Source organism: Syngnathus acus, chromosome 13 (genome assembly GCF_901709675.1).
Source record: "Syngnathus acus chromosome 13, fSynAcu1.2, whole genome shotgun sequence".
Classification (NCBI taxonomy): Eukaryota; Metazoa; Chordata; class Actinopteri; order Syngnathiformes; family Syngnathidae; genus Syngnathus; species Syngnathus acus.
In genome coordinates this window covers 14,576,262-14,600,858 of record NC_051098.1, presented here as the reverse complement: position 1 = coordinate 14,600,858, position 24,597 = coordinate 14,576,262, and the positions used below count along the sequence as shown (strand labels likewise).

The 24,597-nt window shown below is 41.6% G+C and overlaps 1 protein-coding gene and 2 long non-coding RNA genes across 9 annotated transcripts in view; 2 read left to right on the top strand and 1 right to left on the bottom strand.

The window, feature by feature from the left end:
• Positions 1-1,290: 1,290 nt before the first annotated feature.
• On the top strand, positions 1,291-20,107 carry LOC119132234. Its single transcript, XR_005099823.1, has 2 exons — positions 1,291-1,476; positions 19,307-20,107. It is a non-coding gene; the product is annotated as an uncharacterized LOC119132234 (long non-coding RNA).
• Positions 2,839-5,345, top strand: LOC119132232. Of its 3 annotated transcripts, none has more exons than XR_005099820.1 (4): positions 2,839-2,867; positions 3,051-3,105; positions 5,125-5,232; positions 5,333-5,345. It is a non-coding gene; the product is annotated as an uncharacterized LOC119132232 (long non-coding RNA). The 3 variants fall into 3 exon arrangements; XR_005099819.1 differs by having other exon boundaries at positions 5,313-5,341; XR_005099821.1 differs by lacking the exon at positions 2,839-2,867 and adding an exon at positions 3,353-3,435 and having other exon boundaries at positions 3,088-3,105; positions 5,313-5,341.
• Positions 18,650-24,597, bottom strand: part of cadm1b (cell adhesion molecule 1b) — a 106,267-nt gene continuing 100,319 nt past the window's right edge. For 3 of the 5 annotated variants that reach the window (XM_037267321.1, XM_037267323.1, XM_037267320.1), the window contains one exon: positions 20,170-24,555. In XM_037267321.1, the coding sequence (XP_037123216.1) occupies positions 24,437-24,555 (119 nt within the window). In that variant the 3' untranslated portion in view covers positions 20,170-24,436. Of the gene's footprint in view, positions 18,800-20,169; positions 24,556-24,597 lie in introns of those variants that run through there. The other 2 variants (XM_037267324.1, XM_037267322.1) reach the window with 2 other exon arrangements.

Genomic DNA, 24,597 nt, shown 5'->3' with positions numbered 1-24,597 from the left:
CATTGTCTTAGAATGTACTCGTGAGACATGAAAGACAAAAACTAAGACATATTATTAGAAGTTTCCATCTCATTGCCATAAAGATGCCCCAATGCGAGCATATAAAGGTTTGAAAACTCTTGGAAGTGACATGAGGAGAGTTCAAGAGCGGGTAACTTTGACCTCTGCGAGAAATGATTGGGGAACATCTGCTAGCATCCAGATGTTGAGATAACGGCAGGTGCGAGTTGAAAGGTGACGTCGCCTCACCAGGGACGCCCCCGTAACTGCCACGCCAAATGCTTCTACGTGCAGTTATTACCCCAAAATCATTTAGTGCTTTCACTTTTTATTTTTAAATTTGGAAACTACGAATTTGGAACACAGTGTAAAATGCTCCATCAAAGAAAATCTATGGTCAATCCAGCAGACGTTTCTTTTGGAATCCATTTAAATGTGGAGAAAAAAAATTCTCACCTTCCAATGAAGCACGCCACATTTTTGTCACAGTAGCGACCATGCGGTGAACAAGCTGCAATTGCACCTTTAAAAATAGCCACTTTAGCAACAACTTTCGCTTACTGTGTGAAGGCTGAGTGGCCAACGTTAACATCAACAGTGCTTTTAAACATGTACGGGTCGGGAAGTATTAATCCTTATTTGTCTTTTTTTGTTTTTTGGAGAGAACATTTATTTCTCATGATGTTCCATTTCATGTCTTAGAATCCAGCTGGAAGCTTTTATATTATGAGCTGAAAATGTAAAACATTTAAATGTAAAAATATGTACATAAATATAAATGTGTGATTATCAGCCGTTTTGATTAAGAAGCTTGTTCGGACTTCACCGTGATCGACGTTGCCTCTTAAGAGATGAAAAAAACAACAACTAACAACTGAGAATAATATTTTAATCATGAACATGTATAATTAATTATTGAATTTCATTGTTACATTTCCGAACTGGTTAATCAGCGGTCTTTTAAAGCGATAAGATGGGTAGTGCCATGAGGACGCTAAATACAATACTTGATGATTGAACAAGTGATGACGCTCACGTTTCATTCGTGTTTGCGTTCGTACCTGATGAATTCATTTTCACTGAGACGTGATATGGAAAAGCTTGAACTTCTCTGCCGTGGTTCAAATTTAAATTTGGTTGCAACCAAAAGGACGCTTGGCTGAAAGAACCCCAAAAATTTCGCCAGTTCATCGTGCAGCAAGCTTTACCGGTGACAACTAACTGTTTTGAGTGAGTATTGCAAACCATTTTAAGCGTTCTATTTTCCATTTACATGTAAATATGCAGGAGCATCCTTACGACACGAGTTTGTTGCTCGCAAGCGTAGAACAATATCAACAAAGGTTGCTTGTCAGCGAGCCCGCCTACTACTCGGCTGTCGATCGACTGATCTACATAAAAAAAACTCCTGTGTCCTAATAAGATCCAGAGATGGTCTTGTGGTTAAAGCTTTTGCCTTGAGTTCAGGAGAACCGAGTACGAATCTCACACATGGCTTTGTGTAATATGTAAATGTTCTCAGAGCGGGACTTTTTGCCTTGTGTTCTGGAGAACTGAGTTCGAGTCTTGCATATTAGTTAAAGTCACTTGCATTAGTCCGTATAATTTCCAAATATTACACGAAGTGGGACTCGAACCCGCCTCTCCTGTACTGCAGACCAATATTATTCCATTCGGTCACCTTGGCACAGAAATTTCGAATTTTTTTATGGTAGTCATTCAATGCACTTGAAAGGTACACTGACCACTATTTTTTTCCTTTCGCTTGTTTAATACTGCTTCATGATTAGCTGAGGTCTCAGGAAGTGGGTGGGGCAATGAGAATGAAATCCGATTGGTTGGAAAGGGGGCGCGGTGATGCAGACGAGGGGTCCTGTGATCGGTGGGATGTGAAGTAGGCGTGGCGTCGTCAATTTAAAATTGCCTTCCGATTGGCTGTTGGAAAAGTGGACGTGGTCAGGCCCATTTCAGCTGCGCTCTGATTGGTCAGACTGAATTTGGGCAGAGGTAGGAGGCGGGCAAAGTGGCACTTAGGTTTTTGAAGGGTTTTCCGTCTTGAGGTGAGCGTGGGTTGCTCTTCTGTCACTGCCATAGTCACGAGTCTTTGGTCGAGTGGTTAACGTCATTGTCTCTGATACGATGGAACTAGTGTTCGAAACCTCCCCTTGGGCTGTACTTTGTCAATTTTCTCTCACTTCTGCATAAAGATTGTGACTCTTGTTTTTCATTTCTTTTTTCCTTTCGCTTGTTTAATACTGCTTCATGATTCGCTGAGGTCTCAGGAAGTGGGTGGGGCAATGAGAATGAAATCCGATTGGTTGGAAAGGGGGCGTGGTCAGGCCCATTTCAGTTGCGCTGTGATTGGTCAGACTGAATTTGGGCGAGGTAGGAGGCGGGCAAAGTGGCACTTAGGTTTTTGAAGGCAGTTTTCAGTCTTGAGGTGAGCGTGGGTTGCTCTTCTGTCACTGCCAAAGTCACGAGTCTTTGGTCGAGTGGTTAACGTCATTGCCTCTGACACGATGGGAATCGTGTTCGAAACCTCCCCTTGGCGATGGCGGCTGTGGCACTTTTCACTTTCAGTCCCATCATTTTTCCCTAATGCAGTGGCCTGTCACGTGGTACGCGAGTGTGCAAAGCGCCATTGGACGAGCAGGCGAGGAAGATTTGAATTGGCGGATGTGACGTCATGGATTGGGGACGGGGTGTGCTCAAGGGAAGTTGTCATATCAAGTGCGACACGCGGGCGGTTTCTCAGCTAAGCTACCATGCTAGTAAATGTTTGTCGTTCATTGGCGTTTGTCACGACGGACGCCTTGTTTGTTTGTTGCAGGATTCAAGGCGCCACCGACCGTGTGGCGGTTTCTCGGGTAAGCTAGTATGCTATCAAATGTTTGTCGTTCATTGGCGTTTCTCACGACGGACGCCTTGTTTGTTGCAGGATTCAAGGCGCCACCGACCGTGTGGCGGTTTCTCGGGTAAGCTAGTATGCTATCAAATGTTTGTCGTTCATTGCCGTTTGTCACGACTGACGCCTTGTTTGTTTGAAGCAGGATTCAAGGCGAGTTATCAAATACAGGCGCCCCCGACCGTGTGGCGGTTTCTCGGGTAAGCTAGTATGCTATCAAATGTTTGTCGTTCATTGCCGTTTCTCACGCCGGACGCCTTGTTTGTTTGTTTGATGCGAGATTTTCACACGTCACGGCCACCGCAACTGTCGTTTTGCCGCCACAATATTTCAAATCTCTTTGGCGTTTTGTTTCGTCAAATTAACAATGTTGCATTACATATAGTGTGCTATTTCCGTGTTATGCATGTGACGAATCTGTTACGTCATGTTCAAATCTATTCCAAGATGGCGCCCGCCCGCAACAAACATTTGCGAGCGTGATTTTCTCCCGTTTTGGACGACTGCTCGATTCATGCCGCCATTTTTGAGTGAGTTGATGGATGATAAACTTAAAATATTATAATTTGGATACTTTTTTCATTATTACAATATACTGATAATTGTATACATATTTTAAATATAAAACTGTAGTTGTGTGAAGGCGAAGGCCTTCACACAACTACAGTTTTTTACATTTTTACATTTGTTATTCTACTCCATTCACTTTATTATTGTGTGAAGGCGAAGGCCTTGTTGGTCCAAAAAATAGTCCAATAAGTACTCATAAAAACCAAAATTGTCCATCCTGTCAACCAGCTGAATTCTAACACTAGAGCATCCAATTGAAAATGAAGTTCAGTAGAAAATGTCAACTGTTTTTGTTAAAAAAGGCGAAGGCCTTCACACAACTACAGTTTTTTACATTTTTACATTTGTTATTCTACTCCATTCACTTTATTATTGTGTGAAGGCGAAGGCCTTCACACATATGTTATTCTACTCCATTCACTTTATTGTGTGAAGGCCATCGCCTTCACACAACTACAGTTTTATATTTAAAATATGTATACAATTATCAGTATATTGTAATGAGTTATAATAATGAAAAAAGTATCCAAATTATAATATTTTAAGTTTATCATCCATCAACTCACTCAAAAATGGCGGCATGAATCGAGCAGTCGTCCAAAACGGGAGAAAATCACGCTCGCAAATGTTTGTTGCGGGCGGGCGCCATCTTGGAATAGATTTGAACATGACGTAACAGATTCGTCACATGCATAACACGGAAATAGCACACTATATGTAATGCAACATTGTTAATTTGACGAAATTGTTGTTTATGTTATTCTACTTTATTAGTGTGAAGGTGAAGACCTTCACACTATTATTGCTGTCCTTTATTATTGTGTGAAGGCGAACATATGTTATTCTACTCCATTCACTTTATTATTCTATTTTATTCTCACTTTTTTGACACGCTTCTTCTTCCACATAATTCATCCGATTCACTCCATTCCACTTTTCACGTATTCCAAATATTCACGACATGAGCGCTTCCATTTTTCTCGTTCCGAAAGTTTTCCGTTTTCGCAAAATTCCCAAAATTCCGACAAATCTTTCCCCATTCATTCTTAATGGCACATTCGACATTTCACATTTACGTCGTTCCAATTTGAAATTCACATCATTCAGCACATTCTAATCACATTCGGAAAGATTCTCAACATTCCCAAATTCAAAACTTTCGACAAAATTTCACAAGATTTTGTTTTTCACCTCTCATTTCTACATTTTTCAACCGATTCAACCCATTCCAACTTTCAACCTATTCCACAACTTCCCACTTACCAAAAAGTCCGAATTTGAAATTCAACCAAATTCTCCAAAATTTCGTTTTTCTACTCTAATTTCTACATTTTTCAACCGATTCAACCCATTCCAACTTTCAACCTTTTGCCTACCTATTCCACAACTTCCCACTTACCAAAAATTCCAAATTTGAAATTCACCACAAATTCTCCAAATTTTCTACATTTCTCAAGTAATTCAACACGTTTCAATGTCATTCGGCAGCATTCCCCGAAGAAGTTATTCATACATTTCGCCTTCACACGCAATTTCTCCAGAAATTGCAAATTCTAGTTGATATGTATAATTGTTGCAAAAATATCATGCCATTGCCACTCTACTCAATGTCTACAAGTGTTGCAATAATTTGTGTTTGTGTTTTGTAGCGCTCATAAAGGCCTCCCAGCCAGCACCCTTCTATACAAAGCAAGCAGGAGGCTCCTGAGCCATCTCAGTGATGTTGAGGATGCTGAGGAAGAGTAGTCCCAAATCAGGTGAAAGCCCGTTGGTGTAAAGTTTCAGCTGACTGTAAATGTGATCACTTCTACCAATTGCACCATTTGTACTTTTCAAGGTTTTTTTGTAGGAAACCAGTGAGCAGGTTGACCGGTGAGAAGCCCTGACGCAGAGCTGTGCTTTACCATTCGCCAGACCAGGCAACTGCCTGGGGCAAGGCCACTAGGGGGCTCTCTTATTTATCCATTTTTACATTTGGCACTTGTCCCTTGTATTCTTGCACTCTCGTACGCTGCTGTGACAAGTAAATTTCCCTGTTGTGGAATAAAGTTCTATCAATCAATTGTTTGTATTGTAGTGTTTGTATTGTATGGTGTATTGCATGTATTGCATTGTCCATCCATCCATCCATCTTCTTCCGCTTATCCGGGGTCGGGTCGTGGGGGCAGCAGCTTCAGGAGGGACTCCCAGACTTCCCTCTCCCCAGCCACTTCATCTAGCTCATCCCGGGGGATCCCAAGGCGTTCACAGGCCATTGTATGGCGTGTTTTGTTTGTCGTTTGCCATTGTATGGCGTGTTTTGTTTGTAGTGTTTGCCATTGCATGGCGTCTTTTGTCGTTTGTACTGTTTGCCATTGCATGGCGTCTTTTGTCGTTTGTACTGTTTGCCATTGTATGGCGTCTTTTGTCGTTTGTACTGTTTGCCATTGTATGGCGTCTTTTGTCGTTTGTACTGTTTGCCATTGCATGGCGTCTTGTCGTTTGTACTGTTTGCCATTGTATGGCGTCTTTTGTCGTTTGTACTGTTTGCCATTGCATGGCGCCTTTTGTCGTTTGTACTGTTTGCCATTGTATGGCGTCTTTTGTCGTTTGTACTGTTTGCCATTGCATGGCGCCTTTTGTCGTTTGTACTGTTTGCCATTGCATGGCGCCTTTTGTCGTTTGTACTGTTTGCCATTGCATGGCGTCTTTTGTCGTTTGTACTGTTTGCCGTTGCATGGCGTCTTTTGTCGTTTGTACTGTTTGCCATTGCATGGCGTGTTTTGTCTGTACTGTTTGCCATTGTATGGCGTGTTTTGTTTGTACTGTATGCCATTGTATGGCGTGTTTTGTTTGTACTGTTTGCCATTGTATGGCGTCGTTTGTACGGTTTGCCATTGCATGGCGTCTTTTGTCGTTTGTACTGTTTGCCATTGCATGGCGTCTTTTGTCGTTTGTACTGTTTGCCATTGTATGGCGTCTTTTGTCGTTTGTACTGTTTGCCATTGTATGGCGTCTTTTGTCGTTTGTACTGTTTGCCATTGCATGGCGCCTTTTGTCGTTTGTACTGTTTGCCATTGCATGGCGCCTTTTGTCGTTTGTACTGTTTGCCATTGCATGGCGTCTTGTCGTTTGTACTGTTTGCCATTGCATGGCGTCTTGTCGTTTGTAGTGTTTGCCATTGCATGGCGTCTTGTCGTTTGTACTGTTTGCCATTGCATGGCGTCTTGTCGTTTGTAGTGTTTGCCATTGCATGGCGTCTTGTCGTTTGTACTGTTTGCCATTGTATGGCGTCTTTTGTCGTTTGTACTGTTTGCCATTGCATGGCGTCTTTTGTCGTTTGTACTGTTTGCCATTGCATGGCGCCTTTTGTCGTTTGTACTGTTTGCCATTGCATGGCGTCTTTTGTCGTTTGTACTGTTTGCCATTGCATGGCGTCTTGTCGTTTGTACTGTTTGCCATTGCATGGCGTCTTGTCGTTTGTACTGTTTGCCATTGCATGGCGTCTTGTCGTTTGTAGTGTTTGCCATTGCATGGCGTCTTGTCGTTTGTACTGTTTGCCATTGCATGGCGTCTTGTCGTTTGTAGTGTTTGCCATTGCATGGCGTCTTGTCGTTTGTAGTGTTTGCCATTGCATGGCGTCTTTTGTCGTTTGTACTGTTTGCCATTGCATGGCGTCTTGTCGTTTGTACTGTTTGCCATTGCATGGCGTCTTTTGTCGTTTGTACTGTTTGCCATTGCATGGCGTCTTGTCGTTTGTACTGTTTGCCATTGCATGGCGTCTTTTGTCGTTTGTACTGTTTGCCATTGCATGGCGTCTTTTGTCGTTTGTACTGTTTGCCATTGTATGGCGTCTTTTGTCGTTTGTACTGTTTGCCATTGTATGGCGTCTTTTGTCGTTTGTACTGTTTGCCATTGTATGGCGTCTTTTGTTTGTACTGTTTGCCATTGTATGCCGTCTTTTGTTTGTACTGTTTGCCATCGCATGGCGTCTTTTGTCGTTTGTACTGTTTGCCATTGCATGGCGTCTTTTGTCGTTTGTACTGTTTGCCATTGCATGGCGTCTTTTGTCGTTTGTACTGTTTGCCATTGCATGGCGTCTTTTGTCGTTTGTACTGTTTGCCATTGCATGGCGTCTTTTGTCGTTTGTACTGTTTGCCATTGCATGGCGTCTTTTGTCGTTTGTACTGTTTGCCATTGTATGGCGTATTTTGTCTGTACTGTTTGCCATTGTATGGCGTCTTTTGTCGTTTGTACTGTTTGCCATTGCATGGCGCCTTTTGTCGTTTGTACTGTTTGCCATTGCATGGCGTCTTTTGTCGTTTGTACTGTTTGCCATTGCATGGCGTCTTTTGTCGTTTGTACTGTTTGCCATTGTATGGCGTCTTTTGTCTGTACTGTTTGCCATTGTATGGCGTCTTTTGTCGTTTGTAGTGTTTGCCATTGCATGGCGTCTTTTGTCGTTTGTACTGTTTGCCATTGCATGGCGTCTTTTGTCGTTTGTACTGTTTGCCATTGTATGGCGTCTTTTGTCGTTTGTACTGTTTGCCATTGTATGGCGTCTTTTGTCGTTTGTACTGTTTGCCATTGCATGGCGTCTTGTCGTTTGTACTGTTTGCCATTGTATGGCGTCTTTTGTCGTTTGTACTGTTTGCCATTGCATGGCGCCTTTTGTCGTTTGTACTGTTTGCCATTGCATGGCGTCTTTTGTCGTTTGTACTGTTTGCCGTTGCATGGCGTCTTTTGTCGTTTGTACTGTTTGCCATTGCATGGCGTGTTTTGTCTGTACTGTTTGCCATTGTATGGCGTGTTTTGTTTGTACTGTATGCCATTGTATGGCGTGTTTTGTTTGTACTGTTTGCCATTGTATGGCGTCGTTTGTACGGTTTGCCATTGCATGGCGTCTTTTGTCGTTTGTACTGTTTGCCATTGCATGGCGTCTTTTGTCGTTTGTACTGTTTGCCATTGTATGGCGTCTTTTGTCGTTTGTACTGTTTGCCATTGTATGGCGTCTTTTGTCGTTTGTACTGTTTGCCATTGCATGGCGCCTTTTGTCGTTTGTACTGTTTGCCATTGCATGGCGCCTTTTGTCGTTTGTACTGTTTGCCATTGCATGGCGTCTTGTCGTTTGTACTGTTTGCCATTGCATGGCGTCTTGTCGTTTGTAGTGTTTGCCATTGCATGGCGTCTTGTCGTTTGTAGTGTTTGCCATTGCATGGCGTCTTGTCGTTTGTAGTGTTTGCCATTGCATGGCGTCTTGTCGTTTGTACTGTTTGCCATTGCATGGCGTCTTTTGTCGTTTGTACTGTTTGCCATTGCATGGCGTCTTTTGTCGTTTGTACTGTTTGCCATTGCATGGCGTCTTTTGTCGTTTGTAGTGTTTGCCATTGCATGGCGTCTTTTGTCGTTTGTACTGTTTGCCATTGTATGGCGTCTTTTGTCGTTTGTACTGTTTGCCATTGCATGGCGTGTTTTGTCTGTACTGTTTGCCATTGTATGGCGTGTTTTGTTTGTACTGTATGCCATTGTATGGCGTGTTTTGTTTGTACTGTTTGCCATTGTATGGCGTCGTTTGTACGGTTTGCCATTGCATGGCGTCTTTTGTCGTTTGTACTGTTTGCCATTGCATGGCGTCTTTTGTCGTTTGTACTGTTTGCCATTGTATGGCGTCTTTTGTCGTTTGTACTGTTTGCCATTGTATGGCGTCTTTTGTCGTTTGTACTGTTTGCCATTGCATGGCGCCTTTTGTCGTTTGTACTGTTTGCCATTGCATGGCGCCTTTTGTCGTTTGTACTGTTTGCCATTGCATGGCGTCTTGTCGTTTGTACTGTTTGCCATTGCATGGCGTCTTGTCGTTTGTAGTGTTTGCCATTGCATGGCGTCTTGTCGTTTGTACTGTTTGCCATTGCATGGCGTCTTGTCGTTTGTAGTGTTTGCCATTGCATGGCGTCTTGTCGTTTGTACTGTTTGCCATTGTATGGCGTCTTTTGTCGTTTGTACTGTTTGCCATTGCATGGCGTCTTTTGTCGTTTGTACTGTTTGCCATTGCATGGCGTCTTTTGTCGTTTGTACTGTTTGCCATTGCATGGCGCCTTTTGTCGTTTGTACTGTTTGCCATTGCATGGCGTCTTTTGTCGTTTGTACTGTTTGCCATTGCATGGCGCCTTTTGTCGTTTGTACTGTTTGCCATTGCATGGCGTCTTTTGTCGTTTGTACTGTTTGCCATTGCATGGCGTCTTTTGTCGTTTGTACTGTTTGCCATTGCATGGCGTCTTGTCGTTTGTACTGTTTGCCATTGCATGGCGTCTTGTCGTTTGTACTGTTTGCCATTGCATGGCGTCTTGTCGTTTGTAGTGTTTGCCATTGCATGGCGTCTTGTCGTTTGTACTGTTTGCCATTGCATGGCGTCTTGTCGTTTGTAGTGTTTGCCATTGCATGGCGTCTTGTCGTTTGTAGTGTTTGCCATTGCATGGCGTCTTTTGTCGTTTGTACTGTTTGCCATTGCATGGCGTCTTGTCGTTTGTACTGTTTGCCATTGCATGGCGTCTTTTGTCGTTTGTACTGTTTGCCATTGCATGGCGTCTTTTGTCGTTTGTACTGTTTGCCATTGTATGGCGTCTTTTGTCGTTTGTACTGTTTGCCATTGCATGGCGTCTTTTGTCGTTTGTACTGTTTGCCATTGTATGGCGTCTTTTGTTTGTACTGTTTGCCATTGTATGCCGTCTTTTGTTTGTACTGTTTGCCATCGCATGGCGTCTTTTGTCGTTTGTACTGTTTGCCATTGCATGGCGTCTTTTGTCGTTTGTACTGTTTGCCATTGTATGGCGTCTTTTGTTTGTACTGTTTGCCATCGCATGGCGTCTTTTGTCGTTTGTACTGTTTGCCATTGCATGGCGTCTTTTGTCGTTTGTACTGTTTGCCATTGTATGGCGTCTTTTGTTTGTACTGTTTGCCATTGTATGCCGTGTTTTGTTTGTACTGTTTGCCATCGCATGGCGTCTTTTGTCGTTTGTACTGTTTGCCATTGCATGGCGTCTTTTGTCGTTTGTACTGTTTGCCATTGCATGGCGTCTTTTGTCGTTTGTACTGTTTGCCATTGCATGGCGTCTTTTGTCGTTTGTACTGTTTGCCGTTGCATGGCGTCTTTTGTCGTTTGTACTGTTTGCCATTGCATGGCGTGTTTTGTCTGTACTGTTTGCCATTGTATGGCGTGTTTTGTTTGTACTGTATGCCATTGTATGGCGTGTTTTGTTTGTACTGTTTGCCATTGTATGGCGTCGTTTGTACGGTTTGCCATTGCATGGCGTCTTTTGTCGTTTGTACTGTTTGCCATTGCATGGCGTCTTTTGTCGTTTGTACTGTTTGCCATTGTATGGCGTCTTTTGTCGTTTGTACTGTTTGCCATTGTATGGCGTCTTTTGTCGTTTGTACTGTTTGCCATTGCATGGCGCCTTTTGTCGTTTGTACTGTTTGCCATTGCATGGCGCCTTTTGTCGTTTGTACTGTTTGCCATTGCATGGCGTCTTGTCGTTTGTACTGTTTGCCATTGCATGGCGTCTTGTCGTTTGTAGTGTTTGCCATTGCATGGCGTCTTGTCGTTTGTAGTGTTTGCCATTGCATGGCGTCTTGTCGTTTGTAGTGTTTGCCATTGCATGGCGTCTTGTCGTTTGTACTGTTTGCCATTGCATGGCGTCTTTTGTCGTTTGTACTGTTTGCCATTGCATGGCGTCTTTTGTCGTTTGTACTGTTTGCCATTGCATGGCGTCTTTTGTCGTTTGTACTGTTTGCCATTGCATGGCGTCTTTTGTCGTTTGTAGTGTTTGCCATTGCATGGCGTCTTTTGTCGTTTGTACTGTTTGCCATTGTATGGCGTCTTTTGTCGTTTGTACTGTTTGCCATTGCATGGCGTGTTTTGTCTGTACTGTTTGCCATTGTATGGCGTGTTTTGTTTGTACTGTATGCCATTGTATGGCGTGTTTTGTTTGTACTGTTTGCCATTGTATGGCGTCGTTTGTACGGTTTGCCATTGCATGGCGTCTTTTGTCGTTTGTACTGTTTGCCATTGCATGGCGTCTTTTGTCGTTTGTACTGTTTGCCATTGTATGGCGTCTTTTGTCGTTTGTACTGTTTGCCATTGTATGGCGTCTTTTGTCGTTTGTACTGTTTGCCATTGCATGGCGCCTTTTGTCGTTTGTACTGTTTGCCATTGCATGGCGCCTTTTGTCGTTTGTACTGTTTGCCATTGCATGGCGTCTTGTCGTTTGTAGTGTTTGCCATTGCATGGCGTCTTGTCGTTTGTAGTGTTTGCCATTGCATGGCGTCTTGTCGTTTGTACTGTTTGCCATTGCATGGCGTCTTGTCGTTTGTAGTGTTTGCCATTGCATGGCGTCTTGTCGTTTGTACTGTTTGCCATTGCATGGCGTCTTTTGTCGTTTGTACTGTTTGCCATTGCATGGCGTCTTTTGTCGTTTGTACTGTTTGCCATTGTATGGCGTCTTTTGTCGTTTGTACTGTTTGCCATTGCATGGCGTCTTTTGTCGTTTGTACTGTTTGCCATTGCATGGCGTCTTTTGTCGTTTGTACTGTTTGCCATTGCATGGCGCCTTTTGTCGTTTGTACTGTTTGCCATTGCATGGCGTCTTTTGTCGTTTGTACTGTTTGCCATTGCATGGCGTCTTTTGTCGTTTGTACTGTTTGCCATTGCATGGCGTCTTTTGTCGTTTGTACTGTTTGCCATTGCATGGCGTCTTGTCGTTTGTACTGTTTGCCATTGCATGGCGTCTTGTCGTTTGTACTGTTTGCCATTGCATGGCGTCTTGTCGTTTGTAGTGTTTGCCATTGCATGGCGTCTTGTCGTTTGTACTGTTTGCCATTGCATGGCGTCTTGTCGTTTGTACTGTTTGCCATTGCATGGCGTCTTGTCGTTTGTAGTGTTTGCCATTGCATGGCGTCTTGTCGTTTGTACTGTTTGCCATTGCATGGCGTCTTGTCGTTTGTACTGTTTGCCATTGCATGGCGTCTTTTGTCGTTTGTACTGTTTGCCATTGTATGGCGTCTTTTGTCGTTTGTACTGTTTGCCATTGTATGGCGTCTTTTGTCGTTTGTACTGTTTGCCATTGTATGGCGTCTTTTGTCGTTTGTACTGTTTGCCATCGTATGCCGTCTTTTGTTTGTACTGTTTGCCATCGCATGGCGTCTTTTGTCGTTTGTACTGTTTGCCATTGCATGGCGTCTTTTGTCGTTTGTACTGTTTGCCATTGCATGGCGTCTTTTGTCGTTTGTACTGTTTGCCATTGCATGGCGTCTTTTGTCGTTTGTACTGTTTGCCATTGCATGGCGTCTTTTGTCGTTTGTACTGTTTGCCATTGCATGGCGTCTTTTGTCGTTTGTACTGTTTGCCATTGCATGGCGTCTTTTGTCGTTTGTACTGTTTGCCATTGTATGGCGTCTTTTGTCTGTACTGTTTGCCATTGCATGGCGTCTTTTGTCGTTTGTACTGTTTGCCATTGCATGGCGCCTTTTGTCGTTTGTACTGTTTGCCATTGTATGGCGCCTTTTGTCGTTTGTACTGTTTGCCATTGTATGGCGTCTTTTGTTTGTACTGTTTGCCATCGCATGGCGTCTTTTGTCGTTTGTACTGTTTGCCATTGCATGGCGTCTTTTGTCGTTTGTACTGTTTGCCATTGCATGGCGTCTTTTGTCGTTTGTACTGTTTGCCATTGCATGGCGTCTTGTCGTTTGTACTGTTTGCCATTGCATGGCGTCTTGTCGTTTGTACTGTTTGCCATTGTATGGCGTCTTTTGTCGTTTGTACTGTTTGCCATTGCATGGCGTCTTTTGTCGTTTGTACTGTTTGCCATTGCATGGCGTCTTTTGTCGTTTGTACTGTTTGCCATTGTATGGCGTCTTTTGTCGTTTGTACTGTTTGCCATTGTATGGCGTCTTTTGTCGTTTGTACTGTTTGCCATTGCATGGCGCCTTTTGTCGTTTGTACTGTTTGCCATTGTATGGCGTCTTTTGTCGTTTGTACTGTTTGCCATTGTATGGCGTCTTTTGTTTGTACTGTTTGCCATTGTATGCCGTGTTTTGTTTGTACTGTTTGCCATCGCATGGCGTCTTTTGTCGTTTGTACTGTTTGCCATTGCATGGCGTCTTTTGTCGTTTGTACTGTTTGCCATTGCATGGCGTCTTGTCGTTTGTACTGTTTGCCATTGCATGGCGTCTTGTCGTTTGTACTGTTTGCCATTGTATGGCGTCTTTTGTCGTTTGTACTGTTTGCCATTGCATGGCGTCTTTTGTCGTTTGTACTGTTTGCCATTGCATGGCGTCTTTTGTCGTTTGTACTGTTTGCCATTGCATGGCGTGTTTTGTCTGTACTGTTTGCCATTGTATGGCGTGTTTTGTTTGTACTGTATGCCATTGTATGGCGTGTTTTGTTTGTACTGTTTGCCATTGTATGGCGTCGTTTGTACGGTTTGCCATTGCATGGCGTCTTTTGTCGTTTGTACTGTTTGCCATTGCATGGCGTCTTTTGTCGTTTGTACTGTTTGCCATTGCATGGCGTCTTTTGTCGTTTGTACTGTTTGCCATTGCATGGAGTCTTGTCGTTTGTACTGTTTGCCATTGTATGGCGTCTTTTGTCGTTTGTACTGTTTGCCATTGCATGGCGTCTTTTGTCGTTTGTACTGTTTGCCATTGCATGGCGCCTTTTGTCGTTTGTACTGTTTGCCATTGCATGGCGCCTTTTGTCGTTTTTACTGTTTGCCATTGCATGGCGTCTTTTGTCGTTTGTACTGTTTGCCATTGCATGGCGTCTTGTCGTTTGTACTGTTTGCCATTGCATGGCGTCTTGTCGTTTGTAGTGTTTGCCATTGCATGGCGTGTTTTGTCTGTACTGTTTGCCATTGTATGGCGTGTTTTGTTTGTACTGTATGCCATTGTATGGCGTGTTTTGTTTGTACTGTTTGCCATTGTATGGCGTCGTTTGTACGGTTTGCCATTGTATGGCGTGTTTTGTCGTTTGTACTGTTTGCCATTGCATGGCGTCTTTTGTCGTTTGTACTGTTTGCCATTGCATGGCGTCTTTTGTCGTTTGTACTGTTTGCCATTGCATGGCGTCTTTTGTCGTTTGTACTGTTTGCCATTGCATGGCGTCTTTTGTCGTTTGTACTGTTTGCCATCGTATGCCGTCTTTTGTTTGTACTGTTTGCCATCGCATGGCGTCTTTTGTCGTTTGTACTGTTTGCCATTGCATGGCGTCTTTTGTCGTTTGTACTGTTTGCCATTGCATGGCGTCTTTTGTCGTTTGTACTGTTTGCCATTGCATGGCGTCTTTTGTCGTTTGTACTGTTTGCCATTGCATGGCGTCTTTTGTCGTTTGTACTGTTTGCCATTGCATGGCGTCTTTTGTCGTTTGTACTGTTTGCCATTGCATTGCACTTATCCATCAGCCAATCGGAAGGCACCATTTCAAATCGACGACGCCACGTCTACTTTACATCCCACCGATCACAGGACCCCTCGTCTGCATAACCGCGCCCCCTTTCCAACCAATCGGATTTTATTCTCATTGCCCCACCCACTTCCTGATACCTCAGCAAATCATGAAGCAGTATTTAACAAGCAAAATGAAAAAAAAAAAATAAAGTCACAAACTTTATGCAGAAGTGAGAGAAAAATCGACAAAGTACAGCCCGTGGATAAGGTCGGGTCCCGAACCATGGTTCTATCGTGTTTTACTTACCGTAATTTTCGGACTATAAGTCGCTCCGGAGTATAAATCGCACCAGCCATAAAATGCCCAAAAATGTGAAAAAAACCATATATAAGTCGCTCCGGAGTATAAATTGCATTTTGGGGGGCAATTTATTCGACAAAATCCAACACCAAGAACAGACATGAACGAGCAACAACAGGCTAAACGATACGGTATGCTAACGTGACAAACACAAACGAGGAGCTGAGAACGGGCCTGACGTAACATTCAGTTATTTTAAAAAAACTATTACATAAATAACACGTTTGTAAAACCATCTGTGTCACTCCAATTCATTAAATCCATCGATCGTCCTTTGTCAACAATGCCGTGTGCCGCGCCGCAGTTCAAACCTCCTCCCCCACTGTCTGTTGTCTTCCGGGTTAGAGCACGCTGGCGTCAGATTTGTTGACTGCCGCTTCTGTCCCGGACCGTGTCCGTTACTTGTTTTTCGTTTTCCCGTTTTCAGTGCACCCGTCTCTTCTTTTATTTTTCTCGTGTTGTCTTCCGTCCACCTCGCATCCCCGCAGCTCCGCTCTGTTTCCTCTCCCTCGGACTACCAGCTACGTTAGCCAGCTAGCCAACAGCCAACTGGCCAGAACCACCACCGGACCCTCCTGCCTCCCGACTTGGAGCCTGTGGCCGCCTGCTGTGGACTCGACGGCAGCTCTGGTCCGGCTCTCTGGCCCGGCTCTCTGGGCTTCCGTCCGGCGTCCTCGGGGGATGGGCTCCACTCCCTGCCGAATGTTCGGAACGAGAAAAATGGAAGCACTAATCTCGTGAATATTTGGAATACGTCAAAAGTGGAATGGAGTGAATCGGATGAATCGCCTTCACACAATAATAATAAAGTGAATCCAGTAGAATAACGTGTGAAGGCCATCGCCTTCACACAATAACAATAAAAGCAAATTCAAAATGTATTCATTAAATTCATTTTCAAACCAGCAATCTAATGTGAAATTGCAGTAGATATATTTGATAACAATATTCAGGCGTATGTACGTTATTTACACGTTATTTAAAAACTACTATAAGTGTTATAAAATAAAGATAACCCAAAGAGAAGCGTACTCTCCCCGTTGTTGCATAACGGCGCATCCCTTCATGCAATAAAGTTAGCTGGAGAAAACGTGCATAAAAGAAGTGGTGTTTCAGTGAGTGGTTCTTTCTTTCCATGGCAAATCGACATTCTGGCATCCATAGTTGACGCCAGGAGGGAGACGCAACACGTTCACTGACTCATCCGTTGATGCACGGGGGGGAGGCAGGCAGTTGACCCATTGACTCGTTCGCGAACGGGAAAGTCAGGATTCCTTCCCTCACTGATCCGTTCTCGCGATGACCTGAAAATGCAAATCATTCACTCACTCACTCACTCACTCACTCACTCACTCACTCACTCACTCACTCACTCACTCACTCACTCACTCACTCACTCACTCACTCACACATCCATTCAGTTAGTAAACAGGAAGTTACGTCATTTTCTTCTTCGTTTTGTTTTACGGCGAGGTGGCACCAGCATCAATGGGCATTACCGACACCTACTGGTTGAAGTCATCACTTTAGGGAGTGATTTGTTCACTCTTGTTCACTAAAAGGATTCGTTCGTTTGAACGAATCGTTCACTCACGAGCCAACACTAAAGCACAGCAAAATGTAGCGTAATGTAATGATCCAAAACAAAATGCGGCATAGCATTGAATGCCACAAACTCGCAAGAAGAATAGAAAGCATAACGCAATGGACGATAACAGCATAACGTAATAATGAAGAAAAACGTGATAACAGCGTGAATGACACAAAGCCTCAAAGTCATAATTAAGGAAGTAAGGCAGAAGGGCGGAGAATATTAATGACATCATTCAGTCCTTTAATGGAGCAGAACTGGGGTGAGGGAGGGTCCGCTTAGTTTCAACTATTTAATTAAACATTTAATACATTTTACAGCTCAACAAAACAAAGCCTGCCTGGGGGTAATTTATCTTTTTGACATACCCTTTAAAAAAAAACTCTAAATATGTTTAATGGTGGAGAAGGGATCCGTTTAAAAAACCCTTTAAAAACAATTGTTGTTTGTGTTTTTTTAATTTTTTTAATTTTGAGTTCCGCTTACTGTGAGAAAGTGTAACTTATTTTAGGCTACATTAGCATTAGGGCTAAACACATTTGTATTTAGCTTCCTCACCCTTGATTGAAACTACTCTTGGTTTAGATAACGGCCATCATAAGAGAAACTTTAGCAAAAGTGATGTATTCGGTGTCATCAAGTCAACACACACACACACACACACACACACACACACACACGTATACACACGCACACACACACATTTATTCAATTACAGCTAAACAATGAACCCCTGCATGCAGAAAGTCATCAAATTACCGCCAGTGATTTTTCACACGTTGCCTGCAAGCAGATTGGCTTTCACCGACTTCTCTTAAATAGATGTAGATGAGATGTAATGATGTGTCGGAAAAGTCATTATGAACGTAATTGGCCAACTTTGTACTCCTCTCTATTCTTACAATCCACTAATTAAGTGTCTTCTAAGTAATTCTTTGTCTCTTTCTCGACACACCTTTTGCCAATTTTATTGGCAATTTGAAAATAAGTGAAGCGCTAGAAACCTAAATGCACTCGTGTGTAAAAAGAAGCTGACCTTTTCTACCAAAGCACAATTTTCACATTTGTTGAAAGGCGTCCATTTTGTCCAAAAGCAAAAAGCACGTGGCAAAGTCTAGTGAAAGTGCTCGACTCCAATCCCCCAGCGGCGCCTATTTATTTTTTTTTTACTTTCCAGGTGACGGGCGTGTATCCGGCAGCGATTTAATTAAAATATGTAACTTTTAATTACCTAACTAATTAATTTGATAAGTAAAAACGGAGTGGGACTGATAAATGATGGCAGTGCTTCAAGGCTACCCCGCCAAAAGACAACACTTCTTATAATTCAAAATAATGACTAAATAAAGGCACCGCCATTTTTTTTTTGGGCCTCCACACGTGGCAGATAATGGCAGCATTTGAAATGAAAAGGAAATGAATTATGCATCCACAATAGTAAATACGATGGGGAGATAAGGCAATAAGACGATAAGAAATGTGCTTATTGTGTCAGGGTGCTGCCTGTGAAGCGGAACAGCAAGCCCAAATTGGCAAAGTGCTCGAGCAGTTGAGTCACCTTGGTGCTGCGAGGTGGGTGCTCGCTCCTCATGGTTGCTCCAGGGTGACGCTCCGAGCTTTCTTTGCCCCTTGTAGTAATTACACCTTTTCTCCCGGAGACGCTTAACCTTTCGCTTTTTAATTGTTTTACTAATTCGGAGCCCCGAAAAACGTGCACTTGAACCTTTTCTTCTTTGTCTCTCAAAACACACCTGATACTTTGAATACTCTGCAGAGTTAATCATCATTCCAAAAAAAAAAAAGTCACTTCAAACTGTTGTTTGTATACTTTTGAGACGATTGTTGGCATGGCGACTTAATTTGAAATCTTTCATGGCAAACTTGGCAGATTTGTTTGTGTCCGGACCTGCTCGCTCTTCTTCTCTTGGTGTTTTGGCTTTCATCAGCAGTCTGCCATCTAGTGGTGAGACCTGTCATTGAAGACAATTAATAGCTGGATATAAGAAAATCTCATTGCATTTTGAAATAATTGTGCCAGTGTGGTTCTTCTAACACATCACGTGCTTGTCATCATGACACAAGAACTTTATGAAGTGACTCATTATTTTTAACCGCAGTTATATTTAGCAGCTGCTTTGAAGGAAGCTTGTCATCGTTGACTATAGCCAACAGTGAAAAATAAAAAAAAATTTAATAAATGTTTTTTTTTCCACCAAACGCATTTCCTTTGGTGTGATTGAAGATGGACGTGGACGTGTTCTCCCCATGTTGCTTTTCAAACTGACACTGTTGAAAATATGCGGACGTGGTCATGCGTGAGGAAGGAAGGCCTCATCATGAAAGACGCGTGTGTAGACGTGTTTCCCATGACACCATGACTGACATGGACAGACTCACCGAGCTCATGTTAGAGTTTTGACAAATTGACAGACTTTTTTTTCTTTCTTATTTTCTTTTTCTCCAGGACAGAAAATGAGACCTGCATGTTGGCCGACAGGTGCTGCTGCTTCGAGTCAAGCCGGGCCAGGAAAAGGTTAACAACATCTTTCTATTTTTAATGGGAACACTTGAACTGGGCAGACCACACACATACTCCTTCTTGCGCTTCCTAAGTGAGTACAAAAACTAACCAAAATAAAAAAAATATTGTGGTCGAAATAATTTTGCCCAAATAACCCTAACCCTATCAAATAAATAAAAAAATAATATTGTGTTCAAAATAATTTTGCCCAAATAACCCTGACCCTGTCAAACAAAATCAATACAAATTGAATATTGTATTGTGGTCAAAATAATTTTGCCCAAATATTTCTTACTGAAGACGAAAAGCATCACCACAACAAGAACATACGACATATTCTTTATTAAGACAAGTACTCATCAGGTTGTGTGTATTTTTTTTTCCTTTTGTAAAAATGTTGGTGAACCAATACAAAAGATGCATGGCCAGACGACAATCAAAAGTGTTCGCTACATTAAAGAAAAAAAAAAAAGAAGACAACGTTAAAGCATTTTTTGTGAGTAGCAAAACACAAAGCAGCTCCTCGTCCTCCTTCCCCTCTTGGACATGTTACAGGAAATACATGTACATCATATCTTGTATGCAAAACATTCACAACTGAACATACGAGAGGAAGAAGTTTGAGAAACATCGACTGTACACGTGGTGCTAGTCCGCTGGATGGCCAAGTCTACTCTGGCATTTTTGTGGTTGCTCAACAAAGTAGTGACAAATCCATCTACATCGGTTTGAATAGCTGCTGTTGCACTAAAGATAGTTACACTATATACTTAGTAGGCTGGCAGGGCAGGGAGGGCTTTTTTTAATTTTTTTACAATACATTTGCATTCTACCTGAGATGCAAAAACACAACTATTAACACTCATGAACCTGAGAGAGTGAACACAAACATACTAATCATCATAAGGAGAAACATCAAAAATCAAATAGAATTAGCGCAATGGGGGTATTTTTATATATAATAATTTTTAAAATATTTTAAAATTCATTTGTCATTCAATATAATGTTATGACAATTAGGGTTATTTTGAAAAAACAATCTGTGAATAATGATTCAATATTAAAATGGGTAAATGCCTACATTAAGATGAGTTTTGTCAAAAATATTGATTTCAATTTCAGTTTTGAAATGTTTTTTCATGGTCTCTTATTATTATTATTTACAAAATCCTAAAAAAACAGCCATTTTAAACATAGGTGGTTTCACTTTTATATGTACTCGTTCCTTCCGATTGGCTGCTAGCTGCTTGTTTTAACCTCATCCGCAGAAGTCATCCCCATAAATAAGAAATGCTGCTTCAATGAACATTTGGAATCACCAAATTTAATAATACATAGTAAATACAACATCTGGGACCGAGCATCCGAGCTTTTGTACAACATGAACGCCAGGGTCCAAAACGGCGCAGCAGTAAGCGACAACGTGGACCAACATCGCGTCGAACCAGTTAAAAAGAGGACACAAATGTACAAGATAACACTTTAACGCAGAGGTGGGGAACCATTGTCCTATCAGGGCCCCTCTTTAAATTCTCATTTAATTTAGAAATAATTCATGAGGATTAAATCGGAATTTCATGAGAATAACAATATTTTTGAGCAGGAGAAAAAGTCAAATGACACAGAAGTTGCAAATATGAAAATCAAATAGTGATATCATAAAATAAGTGTTTTATGAGACCAAAATTGTAATCGTATTATCATTTTACAAAATGAAATTAGTCATTTTCTGAGAATAGTCGAAGCAAAAAAAACAAAATTGATTGAACAATTTTGAGCATTTGTGAGCCAAATCTTTTTACAGCAGGTTCTCGATTGTACAGGTTTGTCTCATTAAGTGGCTACAAGAGAAAAAGAAAATAGGGCTGAAGCCAACATACATAATTAAATTACATGAACACTTTTTAAAAATATTAAAAAAAAAAAAAAAACTGGAGGTGTGATACAAATAGTGCGGGCTAGGTTACCCACCCGTGCTTTAAAGTATCCGACCACCTGTATGCCTCCACGTCAAACAAGGCACTACATCAAGTCCTTCGCTCTTTTATTTACGCGTGATTGATCGGGAGGTGACTTTAAGGCGGTGGTTATCCGATAAACTGGATGTTTTTGAATAGCAACTATCTGGGACTGTGTTTTGGGTTTCTGTTGCTAGGGAAGAAAACAAAGGCTTTTGAGTGAAGTTTTGAGGCTGTTGGGCGACAAGTCAGGGGGGAAAAAAAAAAAGTAACAACTTGATAGAGCAGTCGGCCGTTCAAGACCAATCAAAGGTGGCCTAAGGGGAACGATACTTCAAGAGATGTCTTTTTACTGCTTATAGATGACTGCAAGTCAAGAAATAGACATACTGTAACACTCTTTGCACATTAATTTTACATTGGAAGGTATTTAATTTATTAACAGCTAAGAATCTAATGAAAGCATATGGCTAGGGGAAAAACAAAACAAATTACACTGCTTCTATCCCAGTAGAAGCTTGCTGGGAGGTTGATAAAACAGGAAGTGGATTAAAATAGTCACTTTTATCAAATATGTACAAATAAAGAATAAAACGCAGGTAAAAGTCCAGTAAACTGTGAAAATGTTGTCGCTTGAGCTGAACTTTAGCATTACGTTAGCGTTTAGCCTCATGCGGTACGTTTCTGTTTCTCCTGTTTTGATGCTAAACAAAGCTAAGCAAGTTCAACTTTTTGTCCATATAGGGCAAAATCTAAATAAAATACTCAATAACATTATTTGAGTTTTGCACTTTTGATATTTATATAAAACCAAATTATAGCTTTGTATCCCATTGGAAGCTGTCTCGCAAGCTAAGTTCAGCACAAAGCAGGAAGCAGCTTTAAAATGGGCATCTTTCTATCTCATATGTAAACATAAAGAACACAATAATAATTAATTAATCAAGTATTTAATCCTCAGCTCTGGAATGAGTTAGTTTTACACTAATTGTTCAAATATTTTAGCTAAACATCCTAGCAAATCTTAATGCTAGCTATTCTTTATGCCAACACTAGACAAGAAACTCTTCAAAACAATATTTCTTTTTGTCCATCAATCTTTTGTGTAAATAAAATAATATAAATAATAATGATTAAAGGTGAAGGCTCTTAAAGAAAACACACAATACACACATGGGGCTAGCTACGTTTAGCTTAAACAGGGTTCAAAATTGTTAATTTTTCTTTATGCTAAATAAAGCTAATTAAGTGAGCCAAGTCCATTATTTCGGACCGTCTGTTTTTAGCAGGCAGATCAATATTATTCAAAGTATTACATTTTGTGACCATTGCCTGAAAAATATCCAAGGAAAGAAGAAATAAAAATAAGCTTATAAGATTAAAATGTTCCTCTTTTGTTAGCATGAATGCCCATGCCCAAAACATTCAACTCAACTGACAGCTACTCAATAATGAACATTTGATCCGCTATCATGTGACGAACTTTACACCAATGCTAACCTCTAAAGATAAACTGCTGTCATGACATCTATACTGACACACAGACCGGCAAGTTTTAATTGAAAAAGCCACTTTATCAGGCACACGGTGCCTTCAAAACGGCGGCCCGCCTTCAGTTTTGAAAGTGAAGTTGTAAAATTACAAGAATAGAGTCATAATTTAGCCAGTGAACATCTAAATTCCCACACTGACAAACGCACTACATCTCTGGAGAACCTGCTAATAAAAATGGCTAAAACAGTACTATATACACACATTTGTTAAAAACGTCTGGTTAGATGTCCACAGCGCATAACGTACACCCTCTTGACCTACTTCGGTAATTAATAACTAAAATTTGATGTCCCTTTCTTGTAAAAATGATCTTTTTATTCATATAACTGATTTTTCTCCTTATACAAGTACAAAGTTTTACATATTTAATTGTAAAATAATAAACCACTTTTATGCCCCAAAAAATCCAATTTATTGCCTTGATAATTTGACTTAATTCAGCAGTAACCAATTTCTCATTTTGTCAATTCACTGCAATAATAATTTGACTTATACTGTCATAATATGAGGACTTACATGGTCATAATTGATTGGATTTTTTATCAAATGCGACACTTGCCTTTGTGAAATTTTTATTCCTGTGATAAAGTTGTGTTTTCGTCTGTCACCATTTTGACTTTACTGCCCCAATAATTTGACTTATTCTCATAAAATGATGACATATAACGTACCACTTTTTTAAATTGTCTTGCGTACTTCAAATAATCTCATATCAACAACAATCTGGATTCAGACTTCAAAACTCCCCATATTTTGTATTTGGCGTTTTGAGGGCCCATGTCAACCTTCATCCAGCTTTGATCAAGTGTCCCTAATAAAGTGGCTATTTAGTTCAACTTTTTTTTCTTTTTTTCCCTTTTCTTTCTTTTGTCTGACATTCACGTGTAAACCAACGGCATCAAATGTACATGTTAGTGATTGGGAGATGGAATCTCAATAATCGCTGAACTCTTAAAGGGGACATATTACCAAAAAAATGACTTACAAATAGTCGGGTCTCTGGAATGCTTGTCCAAAATACGTCTGGAAGGAAGCTGTTTTGGTTGGACTGTGATGTCACAGTGCTTGGAGACCTGCCCAAAGTGATCGGTTTCCGATCAAAACAAGCAACAGATATGATCAGCGAACTGTTTTAAAGTGAGTGGTTTAAAGAAAACAAAAAACTTAATATGTCTCCTTTAAGATGACTGCAGAATAAAAAGGGGCGATGACCTTCTTTGTGCTCGGTGGCACTGACTAACACGCACTCACACACACAAACGGGCCACTTTCATATTGCAAGCAAACATCCAAACCAACAAGCACGTGAGTGGGAGGGACGGCGGGGAAGAAAACAAACCAAAATAGAACAAGGCACAAAATAGTCTGTAAAAGAAAGAGAGTGTACAGAAGTTTCGGGCCCCAGCAGTCCAGGAAGGTTTCGAGACGGGACACTCGGCCTCTTCTCAAGATGAGGCCACGCCAGTCCGAATTTCGCTTCCTCCCTAATCCCCCCCCCCCAACATACAACGATCTAATCAAAGTTATGCTGCCATAGCACCACCTGCCTTCCTTCCAAACTTTAGATGTAATACTCCTTCTTCTCGTCCGTGTTGTTGTGTCCTCCCTCGGCGTTGATGATGGCCGTGTCGGCGTCGGCGGCGTCGTCCGCCCCTTTGGCTTCGTGCGTGAAGTAAGTGCCTGCGCCAGCGCAAAGCAAAAGAAAAAACACTCGACAATCCT